We start from the raw sequence: 26,043 nt of genomic DNA on the forward strand, positions 1-26,043 counted from the left end.
AGAATCAGCCTTCCCCACCCCTACCCCAAATCTCAAGGCCCGGGTTGTTGATATGGGGAGAGGCGCTCTTACGAGATACCTAGGTCCCAAATCATTAAAGGCTTTATATTTTTAAATTTGCACCTCGAACTGGTTCCATATAAGCAGCCAGTGCAGATTCTGCAAGGTAGCTGTTTTATGCAGCAGTAGTGTGGCTCTGTGGGCTAAATCACAGAACTTAGGACTTGTCGATCAGAAGGTCGGCGGTTCGAATCCCTGCGACAGGGTGAGCTCCCATTGCTCAGTCCCTGCTCCTGCCAACCTAGCAGTTCAAAAGCATGTCAAGTGCAAGTAGATAAATAGGTACCGCTCCAGTGGGAAGGTAAACGGCATTTCCATGCGCTGCTCTGGTTTGCCAGAAGCGGCTTAGTCATGTTGGCCACATGACCCGGAAGCTGTACGCCGGCTCCCTCGGCTCATAAAGCGAGATGAGCGCCGCAACCCCAGAGTTGGCCACGACTGGACCTAATGGTCAGGGATCCCTTTACCTTTACTAGGGATGGGGGCAAAGCCAGTCCCACCACACTGGCCCTGCTGCTTTTTACCAGAACAACCACCCACCTTCCTGCCCCATATTGATCCAAGTAAGTAGCTGCAATGCTGGTGTTGGGAAGGTAGCTCTGCCCCACCAAATTTCTGCTACAGATTATATGACCACACACTGACGTGGCCTTCTGCACTAGCTGCAGTTTCTAGACTGTCAAGGGCATCCCAGTGTAGAGTGCATTGTTTGTTGTTTAGTCGTTTAGTCGTGTCCGACTCTTCGTGACCCCATGGACCAGAGCACGCCAGGCACTCCTGTCTTCCACTGCTTCCCGCAGTTTGGTCAAACTCATGCTGGTAGCTTCGAGAACACTCTCCAACCATCTCGTCCTCTGTCGTCCCCTTCTCCTTGTGCCCTCTATCTTTCCCAACATCAGGGTCTTTTCCAGGGAGTCTTCTCTTCTCACGAGGTGGCCAAAGTATTGGAGCCTCAGCTTCACGATCTGTCCTTCCAGTGAGCACTCAGGGCTGATTTCCTTCAGAATGGATAGGTTTGATCTTCTTGCAGTCCATGGGACTCTCAAGAGTCTCTTCCAGCACCATAATTCAAAAGCATCAATTCTTTGGCGATCAGCTATGTCCAGCTCTCGCTTCCATACATCACTACTGGGAAAACCATAGCTTTAACTATACGGACCTTTGTTGGCAAGGTAATGTCTCTGCATTTTAAGATGCTGTCTAGGTTTGTAGAGTGCATTACAGTTACTGAAAAGGGAGGGTAGCAGACTATGCAGAAGTATAGAAAGGCCATCGTGATGCAGGAATGGCCATAGCTGATGAACCATAGGAACTCCCAGCTACTGAGACTACTTAACCCTCATCTGACAAAGCTGGGTGCAGGAGCAAATAAGCGTGTGTCTAAAACAATTCAAATTTTAGTAATTCATATTAAGATATATTAAACCTGCTGGGTGGGACCGGGGTACTGAGGCCTGAGAGAGTGGCTTATCTTTGTCCGTCTACTGGGCTTTGATCTCTGGATTTCCTGTTCACAGCTAAGTTTCTTAATGACTATTTCAAAGGAGTGATGCGAAGAACCGTAGCAGGCAGTTTTAGTCATTGTACAGCATTGTGTTTCTCACCAACACCGAACCGCAAGAAGTGTAACTATCTTTAAACACATGCACCACACAGAGTTTTCTTTGAAAATGGTTCTCTCTCGCTGATCTAGACCAGGGGTAGGCAACCTAAGACCCGTCGGCCGGATCCGGCCCAATCGCCTTCTCAGTCCAGCCCGCGGATGGTCCCTGGAATCAGTGTGCTTTTACATGAGTAGAATGTGTCTTTTTACAGTGGTACCTTGGGTTAAGAACTTAATTCGTTCTGGAGGTCCCTTCTTAACCTGAAACTGTTTTTAACCTGAGGTACCACTTTAGCTAATGGGGCCTCCCACTGCCGCCATGCAATTTCTGTTCTCATCCTGAAGCAAAGTTCTTAACCCGAGGTACTATTTCTGGGTTAGCGGAGTTTGTAACCTGAAGCATCTGTAACCTGAAGCATCTGTAACCCAAGATACCACTGTATTTAAAATGCATCTCTGGGTTATTTGTGGGGCCTGCCTGGTGTTTTTACATGAGTAGAATGTGTCCTTTTATTTAAAATGCATCTCTGGGTTATTAGTGGGGCATAGGAATCTGTTCATTCCCCCCCCCCCCAAAAAAAAACAAAAAATAGAGTTCGGCCCACCACATGGTCTGAGGGATGGTGGACTGGCCCACCGTCCGAAAAAGGTTGCTGACCCCAGATCTAGGCTAAGCGTGTGCAACTGAAAGAGACCTCACTTGGTCTCCTTGTCACCTTCCCCATCCTTTGTAGACCATGTAGCAATGCAGATCTCGATTGGCTTGGGGCAGGGACCTACTTTCTTGATAGCTCATTGGTAAAATGCCATTCGCATGAATGATGCAAATCAGTCAACATGTTTCATAGAATCACAGAATTGAAGAATTGGAAGATGCCCCGAGGGTAGTCTAGTCCAGCACTCCATCTCAATATGCGGTTCCCCCATCCAATTTGAAACCATACCAGACCCTGCTTATCTTTGCAAATGTGCTAGCAGTTTTATTGCTGCACCACTAGGAGGACACCAATTGGGAGCAGCACATATTGGTGCTGCTGACCCGTAAAAAGTAGTGGTCCGAAAAACAGCAGAGAGGAAGCAGTATCCCACCTTCCATCCTCCCTAAATGTCATTTTGGGTAGACAGTTGCGCAAGTACTTTGAATTATGGAGGAAGGGCCGTAGCTCAGTGGTAGAGCATCATGTTTGGATGCCAAAGGCCACAAGTTCAGTTCTTGGCAACTCCAAGTAAGGGCTGGGAGAGAGCCACAGTCAGTGTTAGAGTGGTCTGACTTTCAGCTTTCCATGTTTCCTATTCACTCCCTGTCTGTCATTCAGACATGCAGAATAGAGAAGCTCACTGTATATACATGGTGTTTTCTTTTGGGGTTTGAATTTTCTGATGCGGAATTTGATTGAATGTTAAGAAGGATGCTTGATCATAAATAATTGGCCACCACTAAACTAGATTGAAATTAGATGATAAGTGAGATTAAGGAAAAGACAAATCCTTAGGGAGAACTATCAGATTATATTTAAACGAGTGGATATAAGATTGTAAACACGATGATAATTTGCTTGAAAAAAATTTTTTAACAATGTAAGTGGGAGCGGGAGACGTGAGGAAGTCCAAACGAGTTATGAAATTTTGTGTATGACATAAGCAATGTTGTTTGTTATTTATGCTTTTTTCTTATAAAAATTCTTAATAAATATTTATTTTTAAAAAAATGAATTTTCTGATGCTGGCTTGCTGGTTTGTTTCAATTGACTTCAGAGACAGGAGCAGCCTTTCTACTTACAGTGGTACCTCGGGTTACATATGCTTCAGGTTACAGACTCCGCTAACCCAGAAATAGTACCTCGGGTTAAGAATTTTGCTTCAAGATGAGAACAGAAATTGTGCTCTGGTGGCGTGGCAGCAGTGGGAGGCCCCATTAGCTAAAGGGGTGCTTCAGGTTAAGAACAGTTTCAGGTTAAGAACGGACCTCCGGAACGAATTAAGTACTTAACCTGACGTACCACTGTATTTGCCCAAATAATGCTTTTTTCCAAGAGCAAATCTGAGTAGAAAATACAACACCGCATAAGAAACTTGTTTGCTTGTCGTATAGGCCAGAGAGGGCCGTGTGTGTGTGTGTGTGTATAGAGATATAGCAAATATAATTTGGAATAGCAATCGGAATAAATTAGATGATAAATGGTTTTCAAAACACGAATGTTTAGAATGTGCAGTTCTCGTGGAAGAATGCGTTTAAAAGTGCAGTTGACCATCAAACTGCCTAGATGTAAAAGTGATAAAGGAAATGTTTGCCCCAGCCATAACTTCATAGGATACGGCTTACAATAAAGCATGGTTTCCACCTGTTTGCTTGGCATTAATACAAAAGAATTGCCATAAACAGCTGTGTAAATAGATGAGGTTGAGAGCTTGCACATCCAGCTTGCCGCAAGGGTTCCACAAATGGCAAACGGGAGTGAGATTTGATGGCATTCCTGAGTTGAGGACCCACAGGCTTGGTTAAGCCATAGAACTGGGCCTGAAACCCCGTCTTTCTCTCACATCCCATGCTACTTCCTGCTCCTCATTCAGCAAGCTAGACTTTCCCAATGGGCAATGGGGGCTGCACATACTCTGCCATGTGCATTTGGCTAGCATTATCTCATACTTTGTACTTGATGTCTGGCAAATTGCCAAGAATATTAGCCGGCTCCTTTCTTTTTTTCTTTTTACAGTAATAAGTTGCTCGGAACAGATTGCGTTCTTTAACACAGTATGCAACTATTGTTGTTGACGTTCACATAGCAAATCTGACAGTTGCCGTTGTTAGTCAAACAGATAAACTGATCCTAATTCTAATAGCATGCAAAATGTCTGAAATTCAGATGGAGATGATGATTGTGAAATGCTTTGACAATAATAATCTTATTTTTTCATGCATGTACTGTATTTTTTCAGTGTATAAGACTATATTTCCCCCCAATCTTTTTAAGTTTAAAATTGGGGGTCGTCTTATGCACGGAATGTTGTAGTTAAATATATAAATAAATTTATTTCTTAATTTTGGGCTAAAGAAATAGGGGTCGTCTTATACATGGGGGCATCTTATACACAGAAAAATACGGTATGTATTTGTTTATTCATTTAGTTTACATTCCACTTTTCCTTATGAAGGAGTCTAGGGCAGCAATAATACTACTGCTAGGGCTGGGCAATATATCACCCAAAACCGGTTTGAAGTCTATATCATGATACCGCTTTCATAATTTTTGACCTGGCAATATATCGTAAATCATTGTGTGTGTGCTATGCAAAAACCACAATGTGGGAAAAACCGTGAAGCCAGCCATAGCCTCTGCATAGCCCCACCCTCATTTCAGACATTGTGATGCATCAGTATATGTTTAGCTGGTGATGTATCACAGTGTTGAAAACCAGATTATCACCCAGCCCTAGTGAGTAGATCTCCATTTCTACACCATTTTACACAAATAAACTTCATGTTCTGGCATCGTACAAACTGGCAGTGATTGCTTATGTTGCGTTATATAAAGTTTGCAGCAAGGTTGCAGCTGGGAACAGTTCTGTTGATAGGCATGTCTTATTTGCCATTTTGTGTGTGCTTGGATTTGGGGATTTCAGGGGGAAGACATCCCAATCTTTTCTAAGAATCCAAGGTCTTCCCTCTGTTGACTACCCCCGATAAAAAAAAAAACCTTGTTCTCTGATAGCACGGTTTAGAATTTCCTTTTAAAGGCTGACGGGTTTTGCAAGCTGACCAGTTGCACAAAATCTCTTCTTAACATTGCAGTGACCTCCCTGCTTGAATACATCACTTGGCTTCACAGAGTCAAATTAAGAGTGTATTAATGTGGCGATTGCTAAGTTTGCTATCGCCAGAGAAGTCACTGGGGTGTGATGTATGCAAATATATCTACTGCCTATCTTTTTTTTGTTGTTGTAGCAAGATGTATGAACCTGTTTATATATTTGGAAACTTCAGCCCAGTCCTGTGAAGCCACAAATTGTAGCTTGGTATTTTCTTCTGTGTTCGTAAGCTGCTTTTAACAGGCTCAGCATCTGTCTACTTCCTCCCTTGCTGCTGGTCCATCACCACATCAGAACTCTCAGAGGCAGATGGCCCATCACACTAAGCCTTCTCTCAGGCTCTCGGGTCACCACACCAACTCTTGCCGCTTTTCTATCTCCACTAGCCACATCCTGCCACCAGCTTCCTCCCTCTCGCCTCAGCAATACTACAAAGGGCCATTTTCCATCCCTGTTGTAGTAAATATGCTGGGAGTCAGAATAAGTTCCATCTCCTCTTAAATATGTTCTCGCTTTCCGAAAGTGTACCCTGAGCAGATTAAGAAGAGCCAAAAGGGAAGGAAAAAGAAGAAGTACTGCTGCTATAAAAATGCGATGAGATTTACACTGGAGACTCAGTGGAATTGCAAATGCCGCTTTTGCTGCAAACCCACAGATTTGAAGCAACCCATTCCTTGGCCTTAGCTGGTTTAGAATTGCATGCACACCTGTCTTTATGATCGGAGCTAACCATTGCTCCCTTCTGAACCAGAATTTGAAGCTTTTGGTTGGACATAGGTTTGCAGAGCATCAGTGTAAGACAGCTTGGTCACGTTGGTGTATGTGTCGGGTGACAATGTTGGCTAGGTTAGGAAGAAAGAGAGAGCATGTGTTCCATGCCAGGCTTCTGATTGGCAAATGGTGGCTTTCAAGCTACTGTTATATCTGTGCTAGACTTAACATGAGTGATACAAATTTTGACAGTTTTTAAAAATAATGGAGTGGTATTTTAAACTCCAGCAAACTTGTCCTAGAGACACAGAAGCTGGTTAAGTAAAGCACTTCACTTAAATAGGAGCAAGAAGGTTCTTCGGTTGCGAATACTGGTGTTTCTTGAATTTCTTGGTTCTAAACTCATATTTCTGTGGCAGGAAAAAAAATTCATGCCCTATGGTGTTGCTTTTGGTACTTGCGATTCTATCTCTTGAAAGTTTTGTAGGGTCTATAATTAGTTGGCTCTTGAATCACGTTGCTGCTTCAAGGTTTATTTCTGGTAGACAAACCTCTTTCCAGCACAGACAGCAGATTAGACCAATGCTAAGGCCTTCTGTACCAGGAAAGGTCCTAGAACAGATAATTAAATAGTTGGCTGGTGAGCACTTGGAAAAGGATATTGTGATTACTAAGACCCAGTCATGCCAGATGAATCCCATTTCTTTTTTTGATAGAGCTACAAGCTGGGTGTATCAGGGGAATGTTGTGGACATACTGGATTTCAGTAATTTTGACAAAGCCCCTTATGATACTCTTGTGGAGAAACTGGTAAAATGTGGGCTGGACGAAGTAACCGTTAGGCAGATTTGTAGCTGGTTGACTTACTGAACCCAAAGAGTGTTCACTAACTGTTCCTCGCCATCCTGGAAAAATGTGATAAGTGGGGTACTGCAGGGTTCTGTCCTGGGCCCGTTGTTGCTCAATATCTTTATACAAGACTTGGATGAAGGAATTTGCAGATGACACCAAACTGGGAGGAGTAGCCAGTGCTACAGGGGTGACCAACTACCAAGAGACTGAGATCTACTCACAGAGTTAAAAACTGGCAGTGATCTAAGCCTTTAGGGGGGTTCATGTCAAAGTTGTTGAGCTTCTTTGAGGGGAGCCAGTGATCTACCGGTAGATCGCGATCTACCTGTTGGACGTGCCGGCCGTAGAAAACAGAATCAGGATCTAAGATGACCTAAACAGATTGGAGAATTGGGCCAAAACTAATAAAAATAATTTCAGTAGGGACAAATGTAAGGTTCTATATTTAGAAAAGGATCTAGGGGTCTTGGTAGACCACAAGCTTAACATGAGTCATGTTAACAGGCTTCATCAACAGAAGCATAGTGTCCTGAATAAGGGAAGTAATAGTCCTGCTCTAGTCTTCCTTGGTTAAACCACATCTGGAATGATGTGTCCATTTCTGGGCACCACAGTTTAAGAAGGATATTGACAAGTTGGTGCATGCAGACGAGAGCGACCAAGATGATAAAGTGGAAACCAAGCCTTATGTAGAAGAATTGAGGGAGTTGGGTATGTTTAGCCTGGTAAAGAGGAGACGGAGAAGGAGGTATGATAGCCATCTTCAAATATCTCAAGGACTGTCACATGGCAGATGGAGCAAGCTTGTTTCCTCCTGCTCTGGACGCTAGGACCTGAACCCAATAGATTCAAGTGACAAGGAAGGAGATTCCGACTAAACGTCAGGAAGAAATTTCTGACAGTAAGAGCTGTTTGATGGTGGAAAAGACTTCCTTGAAAGGCGACGGACTCTACTTCCTTGGAGGCTGGATGGCCTCTGTCATGTATGATTTAGCTGATATTCTATTAGGTTGTTTTTCTCAAGTATGTATTAGGTTGATTGAGATCACAATCCCTGCGCTGCATCACATTTGTCCCCCTGACACCACTCTGACCTTCTTCTGTTGATTTTGAGATGTATTTGGAGACTCGAGTCTTCTGGAAATCTCCAAGGTGCATGTAGAACTCTTTTGATTTTTTTTTTTAAATTATTTTTAAAGAAGTGATTATTCCACCATAAAGAACCTGGAGCCTTGTAACCTGTGTGGGCAATCATGTGTGCATATGGACTGTTTTAAATTAATAAGGAGATGTGCTTTGAAGCTTGAAAGACTTCAGGGGTCTCTCTCTCTCTCGCTCTCGCTCTCTCTGTGTGTACACACACACACACACACACACACACTAGCTAGGTGGCTAGCTAGCATGCACAATCTACTTTAAAAAAAAAGACTAGGATGCAAAGAATTACCTTTGTGGTTGTGCTAGGCTATTGGAATTTAGTTTTCCCCAGACACACTTTGAACCCCTCAACCCAATGCTATACCACAACCTGCTTTTGAAAGTGCTTTGTGTGTTTTTTTTTAAAGAAAGCTTGCCATCTGGTATAGGAAGGGCTTCTGTTCAATAAAAACAAGTTTAACTCTTCCCATCGCCCCCGTCTCCCCAGTAGATGGAAGTAGTTTTGTGGTTCTCTTGATTTAGGCTGCAACAAAACTGGATTGGAAGCTCAGAATAGGGTATGTGATGGGTCTGACTTTTCGTTATGGAGGTTTCAGTGTCCTGGACGTAAGTGGTAGCTTTTGTATCCCTTGCACTTACACCAAATATTCTCCCAGAATATTTTCTCTGTGGTAAATGGTTGCAAACCTGAGATTTTAGAATAACTTTTAGAAAACAAACTCTTCCATGCAGTTTAGTTATATTTGCATTATTTTGTTCTGATTGCAAGTCAAAAATTGGGTAACCTTGGTAGAGGGTTTGGGTTTGGGTTTTTTTGTACTGCAGAGTATGAATAGTCCAGGCTATAGCCCCCATGAAAATGTTGCAACTGCTGCCTTTGTCATTATGGACAAACATGCCGATATTGTTTCCATATATCTCTCTTTCATGTGCATCTTGACAGCGTATTAACATCTGCAGTGAAAATGAGCTCCATTCTTCGGCTGACAGATGGGTCCCTCTGCTCTTTATCTCCCATAGACAAAGAAATACACACATCGTATGTTGGATTTCCTTGATCGCTTAAACCATGTTAGGTCTTGGGGGGGGATTTCTCCCACTCTTGAAATGCTTGAGCCATGATGAGAAATCGTCAAATAATAAAATACTTCTTTCTTAGATTCTTCTGGTTTGGGTGAATATATGAAACTGAAGGTCACTCCTATGGACCTGACAACAATTGTTGCCTCAATTTCCATGAGTTTACTCACCTTTGTAATTCTTTTTCTTTGTTAAAAGTTTGAACCCATTTTTAACAAAGCAAAAAGCATCAGTGGCCGAGTCCTTCAGGAACTTGTCCTCCACAAGCGCCATTGAGATGAATGGGAGTGGTGGGAGAGCACAGCTTTCGAGATCCCCCATGCGCTGTTGTGCACCTTCCATTCATTTTCCCCGGGGTCTGTTTCCCAAGCATATCTCCCATTGGCACTAGGTGATCAGTTTGTAAAAATCTGCTCTCTAGAAATCAGTGGGATATTTGGTCTATCAATGGGCAGGCCTTGAAAGGTAACGTCAAGGAGCTGACGGATGAAAAAGCTCTCTTGTTTTCCTTGCTCAGTGCAAGTCCTGGATTCACAGAAGCCATCCGGGTTTCTGACTGGATCCTGGAATGTCCCCCTTTTTCTTAGGATGTCCCTGTTTTCATCAGAGAAATGTTGGAGGTTATGGAGTTAATGCGATCCCCGAGCCAAGGAGATAAGGAACTATACAACCACTCAAAGACATCTGAAGGCTGTTTTTTGGGGAAGGATTTTTTGTTTCTGTTTTTACTGCTTACTGTTTTATTATGTTTTTATATATGGTGGCTATTTTGGGCGGTTGGATAGTTGCAATGGAATGGTTTCGGTGGTGAGGTGCACATTTTTATTCTTACTTATTTATGATTATTACTTTGTCATAAAAATAATATGATGGCTGGTGCAACCAAGTCAGGTGGGCGGGGAATAAATAAGAAAACGATGATGATGATGATGATGATGATGATGATGATGGAATAGCACATCCCTATTGTCATCGGAGAAATGTTGGGAGAGTATGCAAAAGACCTGAGTTTTTACCTTGTGGAGGAAGATGTTTAAATTCCTCTACCTTCTGTTGTTTCCTAAGCCCCATCTGAGAACTTTCCAAACTGAGGAGGAACAGCAGAGGAAGGCCACTTTTGTCCCTGTTGTTCCTCAACCATATTGAAAGGAAGAGATCCCAACCGCTGGCCCGCGCCCTTTCTCTTTCCCCTCCGTTTCCCCCTCTCCTGCACAATGGAGCTTTCAGAGAACCTCTCTCCAAAAGGAATAGCTCCAGCCTTTGTGTTGAAGGGTGTGCCTATTGGCAAGGCTTGCTGAGGCAGACAGCTTGGCTGGTGATTAACAAAGGTCATTAGACTTTGGAATCTGGCAGCCCGTGTCAGATGGTATGTCTTCTGTGCATAGGAGAACGGCTCCCAAGAGGCCGAGGCTTTCTGAAGGGCTCTCCCCTCCCTCCGCCTCTTCCCCTCCTTTTTCTTCCTCTCCATTCCTGTCCCCTCCCTCTCTCTTTTCTCTCCATCCTTCCTTTTTTGTTTCTCTCGCTCTCAGGAAAAGGTCACCCTTCTGCGCCTTCATTCAAGCCTGTGGGACAATTTGGCCAAAACCCTTTTTCCTTCCTGTCGTCGTTGCTGGGATGTGGGTTTTTAAAATTATTTTGTGTGTGTGTGGAAGACAAAAGGAGTCCTTGGAGATCTTTGTTGTTGTTGTTGCCCATGGCTGTGTCACGGAGAGATGCTGGTGTCTATGACAAGCCACGGTGGTCTTCAGGCATCTCTGTGTAGTCCAAAAGAAGATAAGTCCTTCCTCGTCTCTGAAGAGGCTGGTCCCCTCCCAAAAATCAAAAACAAAAGCATGTTGGAAAAAGAGAGGGAGGAAGGAGGGTGGTTGGTTGGTGTCGAGGAAGGATCTTGCATGCTGGAGAAGAGGCTGAGATGTGTGGAGCCATGTTGCAGGCTGACTAGAAGCTGTGAGCCTATCTCTCTCTCTCTCTCTCTGAGTACATGACTTGTCTGAGCTAAAATGGCTGCACACAAACACACACATTCGCTCTCTCCCTCTCTCCTAAAGCTCAGAGGACTAGGGCAGCTTAGTGAGTCTTAAAGCTTCAGTGACGCAGAAGCTCATATCTCTTGGAAGTGTGATAAACACACATTCAGCAGAACTGTGGCTTGCTTGGCTCAGCCTTACTGGGTGGCTGGGGTGAGTGGGGAGGAGGAGGTCAGGAGCATGGGCAGTGGAAACTGGGGGGGTGAATCCCACCCCGCTTTTGTCTACTGCGACTTTCCATCTTCTCCTTCCTTTGGAGCATTCTGAATTCAAGAGTTGTCTGCTTGCACCATGGAGAGAGAAAGGAGGGGTGGAATTGTTTTCAGGTCTAATGGACTGTGCTGAAGGAGGGAGACTTCGTGGGGTGGGGCCTCCCTGCTGCTCCCAGCTGTAATTTGATCCAGAGCAGATAGCAAACCTCTTCCACAACCGTCTTGGGTCCAGGGCTTGCACACAAAAGGTTGAGGATCTCCGTCGCCGCTAACTTTGTTAAGCTGAGAAACGACCAACCTTCATTCTTTCGGCTCAAGGAAGGAGAAGGGGGGTGGGTTGCGCCCAACACATCACAGCGTTCGAAAGCCCTGCCAGGGGAGATGTGCCTTTTGTGCTCTCTTGTGTCCAAAGCGGATTTGAATGTTCTGCAGAAGTAACTTTATATCACCCTGCCATAAGAGAATGGAATTTCCATCGGCATATTTTGGCTGCTGTTAGATCTCTTGGGCTTCTGGAGCTCCTTGCATGAATGTGACCTGTAGGAGTATGTGAGGAGACTGTCAAAAAAGCCACCCATTGATTACATGCCATGCTGGGCTGAAATTACCTCTTAAATTATTTTCTTTTTTAAAAAAAGCCTACCTTTTATCTACAATTTAGGAAGCTGCTCATTTTCAACCTGTTTGGCAGCTCCCCCACAAATTATAGAAACAATAGATTTAGCAGGTCATCTACTGAAGTGACATCCTTACCTCTGAGTAGTACTGGTTTACTGCTTCATATAGTGAAATGCAGACACTGGGAAAAAATAATTATTTCCTTTCATGCTGTGGAGATACTCATTTTACTTCCTGGAAGAAGGACTAGGTGCTATATTCTCTCAGCAAACTCAGCAAAATAAATTATTATTATTATTATTATTATTATTATTGAGATTTTTAAAGAATCAGTACAACTGAAATGTGAAAGACCACATTTGAAAGACCATAGTTTACTCCTGAAATTATGAACATACCACTAAGGGCAAACTCTGGTTACAGGTCATAGTTAATCTGGAGAGAGGTTTGGACTGCGTGCTAAGCCAAGCCATTGCTTAGATCAGCATTGTGCAGAAAGAAAACTGACCAAGTTGACACAATCTCCTGGCAGCCTCTTGTGTTCGTGCTATAACCAAAGTTTGGCTTGGTGTGATAGGCAAGCTAGGCCACAGGCCTGTAGTACTAAAAGTAAAAAGGTTGCAAAAAATGGGAGATCACTAGTTTAAAAAGTATTTGGCACCAATACAGATATCTAGGCTACGGTGTTGAGTGATCCCAACTCGTCTTACTTAGGCTAGTCATGTCCTCTTAGTCTCTAACCTTCTTTTAATCCTTATTGAGAAGGATTAAAAGAAGGAGGTACTGGATGAGGCACACCATGTATCCGACTTGAGCTAAATGGCGCAAGTGTGGGATAAAACACAATGAGTAAATAGTGTTCAGCTTTTAGGGCAGTGTCAGAAAACTCCTTTGCCCCCTAACTACAGTTGCACTGCATTTTATTGTTTATGACTCTCCACAATATGCTTCCTTGTTCGTTGTTAGAGATGTTAGCAGCAGGTAAGAGTTGAATCAGGTGGGTGGGAAAAAGCCAACTGGGCAAGCCCTAGGCACAAAGTAGATCTGAGTCATATCTGATTGTTTCTAGAAGCACTTCTGAGATTCCGGAAATAATCTCCTGCTAGTTTTTGTTCGTTCATTTTTGTAAAAAATGCATCTTTTGGGGGTATCATTTCCTTATATTTGCTCATAACTAAAACTGTGCTACTGAAACTTTAAAAAATAAAATAAAATAAATCAGTAAACTGTATGCTTCTTATTTATGGACAAAAGATGTCTCTGACAATTTGCTTCTTCTACTTCTTCTTTTTTCAGGCTTTCCTGATGTAAAACTTACCAATAAGGACTATGGAGGTGCTGCAGTGTGATGGGTGTGACTTTCGAGCGCCATCCTACGAAGATCTTAAAGCTCACATTCAGGATGTTCACACGGCGTTTTTGCAACCCACAGATGTCGCTGAGGAAACTCCTAGCCAGTCAAGGTTTAGCTCTATGAATAGCAATGACCAGGCTGAGGTGGAATATTCTTCTGTAAAAGATGAATTTGGAATTACGGATGAGATAGCAGGTAAAAAAAGTGTACCTTTCTAAAGTCCTTTATTGAAATGTCGTTTTAAGATTTTATTTCATTGGAGCATCCTCAGATTGTGGTCCTGTTGTCCACGTTTGTGTGCTGTGACAGCTTATAAATGAGAACAGAAATTGCTTTATAAGTGGACTGGCACCTATGGCGTTCATATTCAACGGGAAGCGGCCATGTTTTGCAGTTGAGTGTTGGGATTCCATCACAAACCTATGTTGCTTTTATTGCAATAGCCTATAAAAAATTGTAGCAACTGCATGCTACTACAGGGGATACAAGGGACGTGGGTGGTGCTGTGGTCTAAACCACTGAACCTCTTAGGCTTGCCAGTCAGAAGGTAAGCGGTTCGAATCCCCGCGACGGGGTGAGCTCCCGTTGCTTTGTCCTGGCTCTTCCCAACCTAGCAGTTTGAAAGCATGCCAGTGCAAGTAGATAAATAGGTACTGCTGTGGCAGGAAGGTAAACGGTGTTTCCTTGCACTCTGGTTTCTGTCACTGTGTTCCGTTGCACCAGAAGCAGATGTCATGCTGGTCACATGACCTGGAAAGCTGTCTGTGGACAAACGCCAGCTCCCTTGGCCTGAAAGTGAGATGAGCGCCGCACCTCATAGTCGCCTTTGACTGGACTTAACCGTCCAGGGGTCCTTTACCTTTACCTATACCACAAATGTTAATTAAGTAGACATAATTGGGCCCATCACATGTTAGTTTCAACTCCTGATCAAAGGTTAAAAAGAAAAAAAAGTCAGGTGTGGGAAATTTTTGATCTGTCTTGATGAGCTAGATCTTTATCTCCCTCTGTCATGGGGGGCCAACTTTGACAGGTAGGCACCTATTGGTCCATTATTTGATGCCAGGTGATTGATAGGTGAGTAGCCCCACCCAACTTTGAAAAGATTGCCTACCAGGTGGGGAGAGGTACTGCACAATGCAGGAATGAACTCCCTGTGCATCAGATGATGTACAAGGGGTTTAATTCTGCTTTTTGCAGCCACAGCTCTCCCTGATGTCACATGTGGGGCAGGTTCGTACGGCTCCAGAAAAATGACCTCACAGGCAAAATGAGGAGTCCTGGTGTTACCACGTTTTGCTTAGGGCCTTGTGTGCAGCATTTATCCCCTGGCAAACACGGCTTTTAGTATTATATTCCACTCATAAGATGCATTCAGGAACTACAACACTAATTCCTAGAAATGTAATTGTATTTGCATGTAATAATTCACATGCATACCAGTGAAGCTAATAATGGACACACATTCCAAGAGTGGCATTGATGGAGTATTGACGGAACTGCTTCCGTAGCAATTTTTTGCAACTAGGTCTACTTAGCTGTATGTAATGGTAATAGTTAATAACAACCTGCTTTTTAACCTAAGGTCCCAGGGTGCAGTGCAACAATTTAAAATACAACATTAAAAATACATGTTTTTAAAATAGTTATGCGTGACATCGAAATTCGACTGGCGTTTCATCCCATCATTGTTTTAATGCATTTTTAAAAAAATCATTTGGAATTATGTGAACTATATTTTTTAAAAAGCTTAATAGTAGAGTAACAGAATAAGAGTTTAGAAGGGGTGCTTCGAGGACATCTAGTCAAACTCTCTACTCTGTGAATCCAGAGCCTTTCTAACATATGGTTGTCCATCTTGAAGACCTCCAGTGAGCGAGAGCTTACTTCGCCCCTCTGGGTAACTGGTTCCATTGTTGAGCTGTTCCTGCTATCAAGGTGCTTTGCTGACATTCAACTGAAACCTGCCCTGCTGTAGCTTAAACCCCTTGGATCTAGTCTTGCCCACAGGGCATCAGTCTTTCTCCTCTTCTACCATTGCAGTTCACATCTCCCATCTACTTACGTGTTTAATCACTGACACTTCCCTATGAGAGAACTTGTAAGCAAAAATAACATTTCATCATATCATAGGAAGTATCTATGCTATGAACTCAGTACAGTGGTACCGCGGGTTACATACGCTTCAGGTTACACACTCCGCTAACCTAGAAATAGTGCTTCAGGTTAAGAACTTTGCTTCAGGATGAGAACAGAAATTGTGCGGCGGCAGCGCAGCGGCAGCAGGAGGCCCCATTAGCTAAAGTGGTGCTTCAGGTTAAGAACAGTTTCAGGTTAAGTACGGACCTCCGGAACGAATTAAGTACTTAACCCGAGGTACCACTGTACTCACGGATAAATGCAGACTTTATTTTTTTTAAAAAAAGGTAGTTCAGCTGTTTTGCCATTGTCCTCGGGCTTGTAAATCATGTAAATAATTGTGGTTCACATTTTAAAAATAAATAAATTATGTATTTGGTTTTTCAGATTAAAATTTTACAGTCAAATATCCAACATATAACATAAAAACAAGATTCCAAGGAATCTCCTGGACTTCCCTCCTCCCCTTTGTGGGTCCTATTGTTAATCATTTCGTCCTGCATCTTTATGATAATCCAAATCTTTTACCCCTCCATACTTACCTGGCAGGGGAGATACCATGATCACATATTTTTTAATTAAACAATTGTTGTTGTTGTTTCATTTCTGTCCTGCCTTTGTTCCCTAACAGAGGCTCAAGGCAGTTTACGGATAAAATAAGAATAGCTAAAAGCATGTTGGGGAAATTATTTTTAAAAGAACAGTTAAACATTAATAGAATTAAAACTATCTATCTACAGTATCTATCATCTATCTATCTATCTATCTATCTATCTATCTATCTATCTATCATCTATCTATCTATCTATCTATCTATCTGTCATCTATCATCTATCTATCTATCTATCTATCATCTATCTATCATCTATCTATCTATCTATCATCTATATCTATCTATCATCTATCTATCTATCTATCTATCTATCAATCAATCATCTATCTATCTATCTATCTATCTATCTATCATCATTATCCATCATCTATCATCTATCTATCTATCTATCTATCTATCATCTACCTACCTACCTACCTGAACTATTTAAAACACAGATAAAAAGTTCAATATCAAATTCAAGGATTTCTAAAACAATGTTTTATTCTCTCTCTTTTTTAGGACAAAATGCAGCTCAGCTGGGGACTGGAAATTATTACAGCCATAGCCAGAGTTATTATGGCCAGCATATGCTCTCCAAGCCAGCGAGCAAGTTTTTCCAGTGCAAATTCTGTGTGCGTTATTTCAGATCCAAAAACCTACTCATAGAGCATACGCGGAAAGTGCATGGCGCTCAGGCGGGAGGATCTCCAGCTGGATCGCCCGGTACTAGCTCCTTAAATTACAACATTATGATGCACGAGGGCTTTGGTAAGGTTTTTTCTTGCCAGTTCTGCACCTACAAATCTCCGAGGCGTGCGAGGATTATTAAGCACCAGAAGATGTACCACAAAAACAGCCTGAAGGAGAGCTCCACCTCTCCCGCCGCTTCAGCTGCTATATCTGAATCGGCATCGACATCTGTGCCAGTACAGGACTCTTGCAAGGAACTCCCAGCCGAAGTTGTAGAACGCAGTATTTTGGAGTCTATGGTCAAGCCTTTGACTAAGTCGAGAGGGAACTTCTGCTGCGAATGGTGTAGCTACCAGACACCCCGAAGGGAACGCTGGTGCGACCATATGATGAAAAAGCATCGCAGCATGGTGAAAATACTGTCAAGCCTGAGGCAGCAACAGGACGGGACCAACATGCCAGACGTATCAAGCAAGGGTCCACCAAGCCCCACTCCAAACACCAACTACATCCCCATGAATGCCTCTGGGCGGGAGATGCCGAACGCAAACCTCCCAAACTACAGAGGCTCTATGAACAATTCTCTTGTCAGGTCCAACACTTCTACTTCTTCAAAGTTTTCTTCTGTTTCCTACCCTCACATGAAACACAAAGCACCTCACAACTCTGGCATTGTTAATTTGTCGGACAGGTCTCGCTACGCGATGGCCGACATGGCAAATTCTTCTGCCGATATGGATACAAACAGTATGCTCAATGACTCCAGTTCTGACGATGAGCTAAACGAACTAGACAGTGAAAATGGGTTGAACTCCATGGATCACCAAACCTCAGGGCTAACTGCAGAGCAACTGATGGGGTCTGAGGGCCACAAGTTACTGGAAACAAAGGGGATCCCCTTTAGGAGGTTTATGAACAGATTCCAGTGCCCCTTCTGCCCTTTCCTTACCATGCATCGGCGGAGTATTTCCCGCCATATTGAAAACATCCATCTGTCTGGAAAGACAGCAGTATACAAATGTGATGAATGTCCATTTACTTGCAAGAGCTCGTTCAAACTTGGAGCTCATAAACAGTGTCACACCGGTGCAGCGTCTGACTGGGATGCAGTGAATTCCCAGACAGAAAGCATAGCTTCTTCGCTAAATGAAAGCACAGTATCCTACGAAGGAGGCAATATAAATGGCAGGAAGTCCAGCGGGTTAATGGATTCCATGGGGCAGCAGCAGCAACAATCTCCACAGTCCAACTCGCAGCATCCATACAAGTGTACCATGTGCAATTATTCCACAACTACTTTGAAAGGTCTCCGGGTTCATCAGCAACACAAGCACTCGTTTTGCGACAACTTGCCAAAATACGACGGCCCATCCTCAAATACTCCACAAGACAGTGAGCCTGATGCTCACGCCTCTCCCAGCACCGTGAAGAAAAGTCAGACCTCAATTCTTGGGCTGTCTTCTAAAAACAACTTCGTAGCTAAAGCCTCTCGGAAGATGTCCAGTGACTTCCCCCTCGATCTTTCACCAGTGAAGAAGAGAACTAGGATTGATGAGATAGCTAGCAATTTGCAAAGCAAAATCAGTCAAAACAAGCAACAGGAAGATGCAGTGATTAACGTAGAGGAGGAGGAGGAGGAAGAAGACGACAATGAAGTGGAGATAGAAGTTGAGCTGGACAAGGAAGAAGAACAAGGAGAGCCGCTGATGGAAATTGCAACATTTGCTTCCCAGCAAATGTGGGGAAGGGATACCATCGAGTCTCAGAAAGAGCCCAACTACAGGAGCATTGGCCATGATTACAATTCCACCAACGGGGCAGAAATTGAGCTAACTATATCTGAGGATGAAGAGGACTATTATTGTTCTTCAATTGGCTTGAAAGACCAAGGTCTGAATTCATCTGCTTTGGGCAGCCAGTCCAGTATATATGGATCTGACCAAAACAATGAAAATTCTGATTATGGTGACTCCGGAAGGCTTTACTATTGTAAACACTGTGACTTCAGCAACAAATCCGCCAGGAGTGTTAGCACTCATTATCAACGGATGCATCCATACATTAAATTCAGCTTTAGGTATATCCTGGATCCCAATGATCACAGTGCGGTGTACAGGTGTCTCGAATGTTACATTGATTATACAAACTTTGAAGACCTGCAGCAACACTATGGGGAGCACCACCCTGAAGCCATGAATGTACTAAATTTTGATCATTCCGATTTGATCTACCGCTGCCGTTTCTGCTCTTACACCAGCCCGAATGTTAGGAGCCTGATGCCACATTACCAAAGAATGCACCCAACAGTTAAAATTAACAATGCAATGATATTCTCCAGCTATGTGGTTGAACAGCAAGAGGGCTTAAGTTCAGAGTCGCAGACTCTCAGAGAGATCTTGAACTCCGCTCCGAAAAGCCTGGCCTCTCCAGCTCCCGTCGCCCGTGGGACTGGCGTACCTGCTGCTTTTAACAAGAATTCTCCGAAGAGTAATAGCCCAGAATCTGAAAGCCAGAAGGAGTCGTCAGTAAACAGTGTTGTGGTTTATGATTGTGACGTCTGCTCCTTTGCAAGTCCCAACATGCATTCTGTCTTAGTTCATTACCAGAAGAAACACCCTGAAGAGAAAGCTTCGTACTTCAGGATTCAGAAGACGATGCGTGTCGTGTCTGTTGAGAGGGGCTCTGCCCTGGCTCAGATGGCTTATGAATTGGGATCGCCCATCTCCCCCAAAATGTCCAATATGGCTTCACAACTGCCACCTCCACCACCTCCAGACCTTACGACCGAGCTTTACTACTGCAAACATTGCTCTTACAGCAACCGCTCAGTGGTTGGCGTGCTTGTGCATTACCAGAAAAGGCACCCAGAAATAAAAGTGACTGCAAAATACATTAGGCAGGCACCTCCCACTGCAGCAATGATGAGATCTGGAGAGATCCCTCCTGGTGTTCCCAGACCACCAGCATCTATGCAACAGCTTAACCGGGGCAACTCTGAGAGTGCCGCCTCGGAGAATGAGATGTTCTTCTGCCAGCACTGTGATTATGGAAACCGGACTGTGAAAGGCGTGCTCATACATTACCAAAAGAAGCACCGCGATTTCAAAGCCAATGCAGATGTAATTAGGCAGCACACAGCCACAATCAGGAGCCTTTGTGATCGTGGCCAGAAAAACTCCCCCGGCGGCATGCAGACTCCCGCTTCCAACGCCGAGCGAGAGAAGGCTAAGCTGAGAGCTCTCAAGTGCAGGCAGTGTTCTTACACCTCTCCTTATTTCTACGCACTTAGGAAGCACATTAAAAAGGACCACCCGAGCTTGAAGGCCACAGTCACCTCTATTTTGCGATGGGCGTTTTTGGATGGCTTAATAGAAGCCGGGTATCATTGTGAGTGGTGCATCTATTCTCACGCCGAACCCAGTGGCTTGCTTGTGCATTACCAAAGGCGACATCCTGAGCATTATGTTGACTATACGTATATGGCGACCAAGCTCTGGGCAGGGCCAGATCCTTCGCCTCCAGCCTTACTGATCCCATCAGAGATGAAAACGTATAAATGCAGAGACTGCATTTTTGAAGCCTCTTCCATTTGGGACATTACTAATCACTACCAAGCTTTTCATCCCTGGGCTATGAATGGAGATGAATCTGTATTACTAGATATTATCAAGGAGAAAGATGCAGCCGATAAAGCCATCCCAACATCCAACGATGCTGGAGCCAGGGTCAATTCGGAGGGCCAGATGGCAGCGCCACACATGGACCAAGATGCAGAATATGCAGAGGATACAAACCTGGTCCAGGACAAAGCTATCCAGCTCACCTCTGCAAACCCCGCAATCTCATCAACGCCATACCAGTGCACAGTGTGCCAGTCGGAGTACAACAATTTGCATGGACTTCTGACCCACTATGGCAAAAAGCACCCTGGGATGAAAGTTAAAGCTGCAGATTTTGCACAAGACATAGATATTAACCCAGGAGCTGTGTACAAATGTAGACATTGCCCATACATTAATACACGCATTCACGGTGTTCTCACACACTACCAGAAAAGGCACCCCCTGGTGAAGGTCACCGCGGAAGATTTTGTGCACGATGTGGAGCAGCCAAATGACATGAACCAGAATGAGGTGGAGGAGACCAGCAGAATTTTCAAGCAAGGATACGGTGCTTACAGGTGTAAATTGTGCCCTTACACGCACGGCACGTTAGAGAAGCTCAAAATCCATTACGAGAAATACCACAACCAGCCTGAATTTGATGTGTTTGCACAGTCTCCTCCTAAGCTGCCGGCCTCTGTGGAGCCTGAAGTCGTCACCGAGATTAAGCCCTCTCCAGAAATCTCTCCAGAGGAGATCATTGGAGACGATTCGGTGCCTCCTTCGCACTTCTCGAGTTCCCATCTGGTGTCCCACACGGTGTTCCGGTGCCAGCTCTGTAAGTATTTTTGCTCCACCAGGAAAGGGATCGCTAGGCACTACCGGATAAAACACAACAACGTCCGGGCCCAGCCGGAAGGGAAGAACAACCTCTTCAAATGCGCCTTGTGTTCCTACACGAACCCTATCCGTAAAGGCTTGGCTGCGCATTACCAGAAGCGCCACGACATCGACGCCTACTATACCCACTGCTTAGCTGCTTCGAGGACTGTCAGCGACAAGCCCAACAAAGTGATCATCCCGTCGCCCCCGAAAGAAGATTCCCCCCAGCTAAGCGAGGAACTGAGGAGGGCAGTGGAAAAGAAGAAGTGCTCTCTCTGCTCCTTTCAGTCCTTCAGTAAAAAGGGAATCGTCTCGCACTACATGAAGCGACACCCAGGCGTGTTCCCCAAGAAGCAGCATGCCAGCAAGTTGGGGGGCTACTTCACCGCCGTGTACGCGGATGAGTACGAGAGGCCGCAGGCTCTGCCGGAGGAGAGGAACGAGTTGGAGAAGCCAGAAGTGGAGGTGGAGGCTCCCGAAATGGAGTGGCTCCCTTTCCGCTGTGTCAAGTGCTTCAAGCTCTCCTTCAGCACGGCCGAGCTGCTGTGCTTGCATTACACCGACCACCACAGCAAGGACCTGAAGAGAGACTTTGCCATACTGGGGAGCGGTCCCCGTTTCCAGAACCCCATCTTCCAGTGCCGGCACTGCGACAGCAAGCTGCATAGCATGGCGGAGCTGACCTCGCACTTGAACAGCCACAACGAGGAATTCCAGAAGCGTGCCAAACGTCAAGAGAGGAGGAAGCAGCTTCTGAGCAAGCAAAAATATGCAGATGGTGCTTTTGTAGATTTCAAACAAGAGAGGGTAAGGATATGTTTGCACATTTTAGATTTATGTTTGGTGTTCTTTCTCCTTCCCCACCCCCAGGAGATTTCTCGTTAGTGGCGTCCAGATGCACATTCCCTTTGGCAGCTGAGGAGATACAGGCGCACCAGTGACTTGGTGTGCCAATAAGCCCTAAGTCAATTAAACATTGCCACTTGATTACACCCCCTTCTTTCATTTCTTCCACCTCTTCCTCAAAGCCCGGACGTGTCCTTTCCTCCCCTCCCACCTCCCCTTCTTCACTGCAAAGCCAATTTCTCTTTGGCACCAGTTCCTGCCAGCTTTCCAGTATGACAAAACCTCTGTTTTTTTTCTACCTGCCCCTCTGCCCTTTGGTATGATATGACGAACATTTATTCTTATTTCTCAGCTGCAGCGTGAAAAATTACTCAGAAGAAAGCCTGATGCAGGGGGGTGGCCAATGTGGTACCCTCCAGATGTTGTTGGACTACAACTCCCATCATCCCCAACCTACATGTGGCCAGTGGTCAGGGAGGATGGGAGTTGTAGTCTAGCAACATCTGGAGAGTACCATGAAGCCCACTGAGTTAAAGAGTTTTGCTAATCAAACCTTTCTCTAGTTTACTTAGAGCAACTCACTTCCTTTGGTAGGAGTTTTAAGCAACTTATTACAGTTGCTTAACTGCAGGGGGCCTACAGATGTTCTTGGACCAATTCCCACCATCCTCTGTCATTGGCCAGGTTATCTGGGGCTGATGAGATTTGAGAGTCCACAGTTTCTCCAACTTATTACGTACAGGCTTGGAGGTTACCAATAAACGCATCCAGTTGGATCAACTACTATTGAAGGAAGACTGGATTTTGGTTTGTCAGGAGCCTAGTTCTCAAGCTGGATCCTTACTTAATGGGGACCCATATGTCCCGGAGGACTTCTACTGACTTTTAGTTTCATTGAATCTTGTTAGAAACAGTGATTAGTTAAACAAATCAGGTCCATAAATAATGGTTTAAAAGTGGCTTGTATGGCAGTCATTTAAACCAGCGTTTACATAGCAGTTCAAAACCGCAGGTACTTTCATGAGTACAGTAGATATTCACTAAAAATGTTAAAATACCATAATGTTAAAAAGCCCAAGAAATCTTGGGAAGCGAAGCTTTGTGAGGATAATGAGTGCTCTCTGCAAAGGATATCTAGTGCTTTCATGCATATGTGAATACAAACAATATCTGAGCTGAGTTTTCCTACATGTCCAAGGAATTGGGGCAATATTTTAATGGTGCAGCATGCATTTAAGAAACCTTCAGATGTCAGCCTTTAGATGAAACAGTGTTGCCCCAGTGGCTTCCTCATTGTGTAATAAGCATACCATTCCAAATTTTACTTGCGTTGCTTGTTTAGAAACCTCTTTAAATTTGTTTCAGGAAAGAAACCGCCTTTTAAGTTTCCAATTGTTGTTGCCTTACAGCCTTTTGGTAATGTGGAAGAAGTTTCAAAACTGAAGGAGAGGAAAGTGGTGGGCTACAAGTGTAAATTTTGTGTGGAAGTTCATCCAACCCTTCGCGCTATCTGCAACCATCTTCGTAAGCACGTTCAGTACGGGAATGGCTCTTCGGTGTCTGCTGCAGTCAAGGTGAGAGAATAGTTTGGGGACTAAAGGCATAATTGCATTAAGAGGAAAATGGGCCAATTGACAATGTTTTCTGGCACTGGCACCACATTACCACAGTTAATTTTTTTTATTATTAAAATAGCTGCTTGTTCTTTTTATTGGATTCAGTGTTAACTTGTTTCCTAGATCACAAGTCTTCCCCCCCCCCCCAATGCATGGGAATATTATTTTTTTTGAGAACAGATGGTCTAGACTCTTGAGCAAAAGGGTATTTTTAATTCCGATTTGCTCTTGTACTTTTCTAAAGATCGCTTTAAAAATAAAAAAGTACAACAGCAAATCAGAACCATTTTTTTTATATAAAAAAAGAGTATTAGGGAGCACGTTTGTAAAAGTTAGTGTACTTAACAGTTAAAGTGGTGGTGTACAAGCTGTGTATACAAGTCCAGGTGTATGCTGCAGAATTCAGCTTCCTTTTGAAAATCAGTTTCCCTTTCCCTTTTTTTAAAGCGGCTTTCTGGTCCCTGTTAGGAATGAAGCTATGCTTGAAAATGCACAGGTTAACCCTAATGCGGGGGAATCCCACTTGAACCACGGGGAAATGGGCTCCATTGTGAGCTCCAGTTATTAGTAGGATTGACAAGAGTGTAGAGTCTTTACGGAAGCTTTAGCCCTTGTTCCAGGCTTTCTTTCCTTTCCCCAGGCAATACAGGTCCACATCTTGCCCACACAATGCCAGAATAATCATAATTCCTTCTCAAGGTCTTCAGCACCTTCCATGCTCTTTTCTGGGGTCTTCTCCCACGGCAGCCACCATAGTCCCCCAGCTTCCCCAAGGGTCGGGTGACAGGGGAAGCCCCTTCTCAGACCACATGTACATCCCTGCTGGCAGGGGGGCAGCTAAGAGCCAATTGTCCCTTAGACCAGCCTTGGCTTGCTAGCCAATCTCCTCTCTCTCCCTGCACCTTCAAGCCTTTGACTGTTGCCTCTAGGTCAGGCATGGCCAAACTTGGCCCTCCAGGTGTTTTGGGACTACAATTCCCATCATCCCTGACCACCGGTTCTGTTAGCTAGGGATGATGGGAGTTGTAGTCCCAAAACACCTGGAGGGCCGAGTTTGGCCACCACTGCTCTAGGCTATTTAAGCTCAGGAGTGCCACACTGCTCTTCATTAGTGTTAGGTGGCAGCAGCTGTCCCCTGCCCCACTGCTCTCTTGGATGGCTTGACTGAAGTGTATCCCTGCTCCTATAGAGGTGGGTTTGGGCCTTCTTAAAGGCCTAGTCCTATTAGCTGTTCGCCTGAGGCGATCACCTGCGGATCTTCACATATAGCAATGCTGGATGAACTTTCAGGAGCCAGAGGAGTTGATGGCATAAGGTTTCCGGTGTTCTGGGGCAAACCATCAGTGCCTCCTATAACTCTTCAGCAAGCAGAAGCAGATTTATTAAACAAATAAAAGAAACCATACTTGTTTGCTCAGTTTGCATAGCTTTTGCACAATACAGTGGTACCTTGGTTCCCGAACGGCTTAGCTGTCAAACAAATTGGCTCCCGAACGCTGCAAACTCGGAAGTAAGTCTTCCGGTTTGCGAAAGTTTTTCAGAAGCTGAACGTCCGACGCGGCTTCCTGTTGAGTGCAGGAAGCTCCTGCAGCCAATCGGAAGCTGCGCCTTGTTTTTTGAACGGTTTTGGGAGTTGAATGGACTCCCGGAACGGATTAAGTTCGAGAATCAAGGTACCACTGTATGCAATTTTTTTGCTGCAGAATTGGATTATTTTAGTAATCCAAGATAATAGCAGTAGCAATAATTAATAAATCAATCAATCCACCAGAGTAGTTACAACCTGGTGCATAGCTTCCATTTACAGAAGATCCACTTAGACTGCTTGTGTGAGCTATATCATAAGAATTCATGAAGCAGAGCAGGTGGGCTTCCTGTGACTATTCTTCTTTACTTGCAAGTAAGAGCTGCCACTCTGAACACCAGAGAGGGTCTGTCTGCTGTAGGGAAGGAGGTGGCCTTTCAAATATCACGCAACAAAATAAATTACGTTACTTTATCTTGGAAAGCTCTGAATAGGCTAGTAGTTGACAATGCATAGCTGCATTTGAAGCAAATGAGGAGGGGAAAAACCATTTAGGCCATTCTCATTTTTTAAAAATGGAGCATGAGCTGTACAGTTTTGTGCCAGAGTTACACCAGTAAGCTGAAAGAAGGAGAGCAAGCATTATATAAGGAAGGTTGGCATTTC

At 44.2% G+C, this 26,043-nt stretch overlaps 1 protein-coding gene and 1 long non-coding RNA gene across 11 annotated transcripts in view; one reads left to right on the forward strand and one right to left on the reverse strand.

Moving 5' to 3' along the window:
• The window catches only part of LOC310835302, a 489,753-nt gene that overhangs the window by 354,939 nt on the left and 108,771 nt on the right, over positions 1-26,043 (reverse strand). The gene's annotated exons all lie outside the window — the stretch shown is intronic.
• Positions 1-26,043, forward strand: part of ZNF462 (zinc finger protein 462) — a 166,140-nt gene that overhangs the window by 74,673 nt on the left and 65,424 nt on the right. For all 10 annotated transcript variants that reach the window (XM_083718122.1, XM_083718125.1, XM_083718120.1 and 7 more), the window contains 3 exons: positions 13,425-13,677; positions 16,736-22,197; positions 23,646-23,810. In XM_083718122.1, coding sequence (XP_083574248.1) covers positions 13,458-13,677; positions 16,736-22,197; positions 23,646-23,810 — 5,847 coding nt within the window. In that variant the 5' untranslated portion in view covers positions 13,425-13,457. The remainder of the gene's footprint in view (positions 1-13,424; positions 13,678-16,735; positions 22,198-23,645; positions 23,811-26,043) is intronic.

This window comes from Podarcis gaigeae (genome assembly GCF_964106915.1).
Source record: "Podarcis gaigeae genome assembly, chromosome: 17".
NCBI classification, from domain to species: domain Eukaryota; kingdom Metazoa; phylum Chordata; class Lepidosauria; order Squamata; family Lacertidae; genus Podarcis; species Podarcis gaigeae.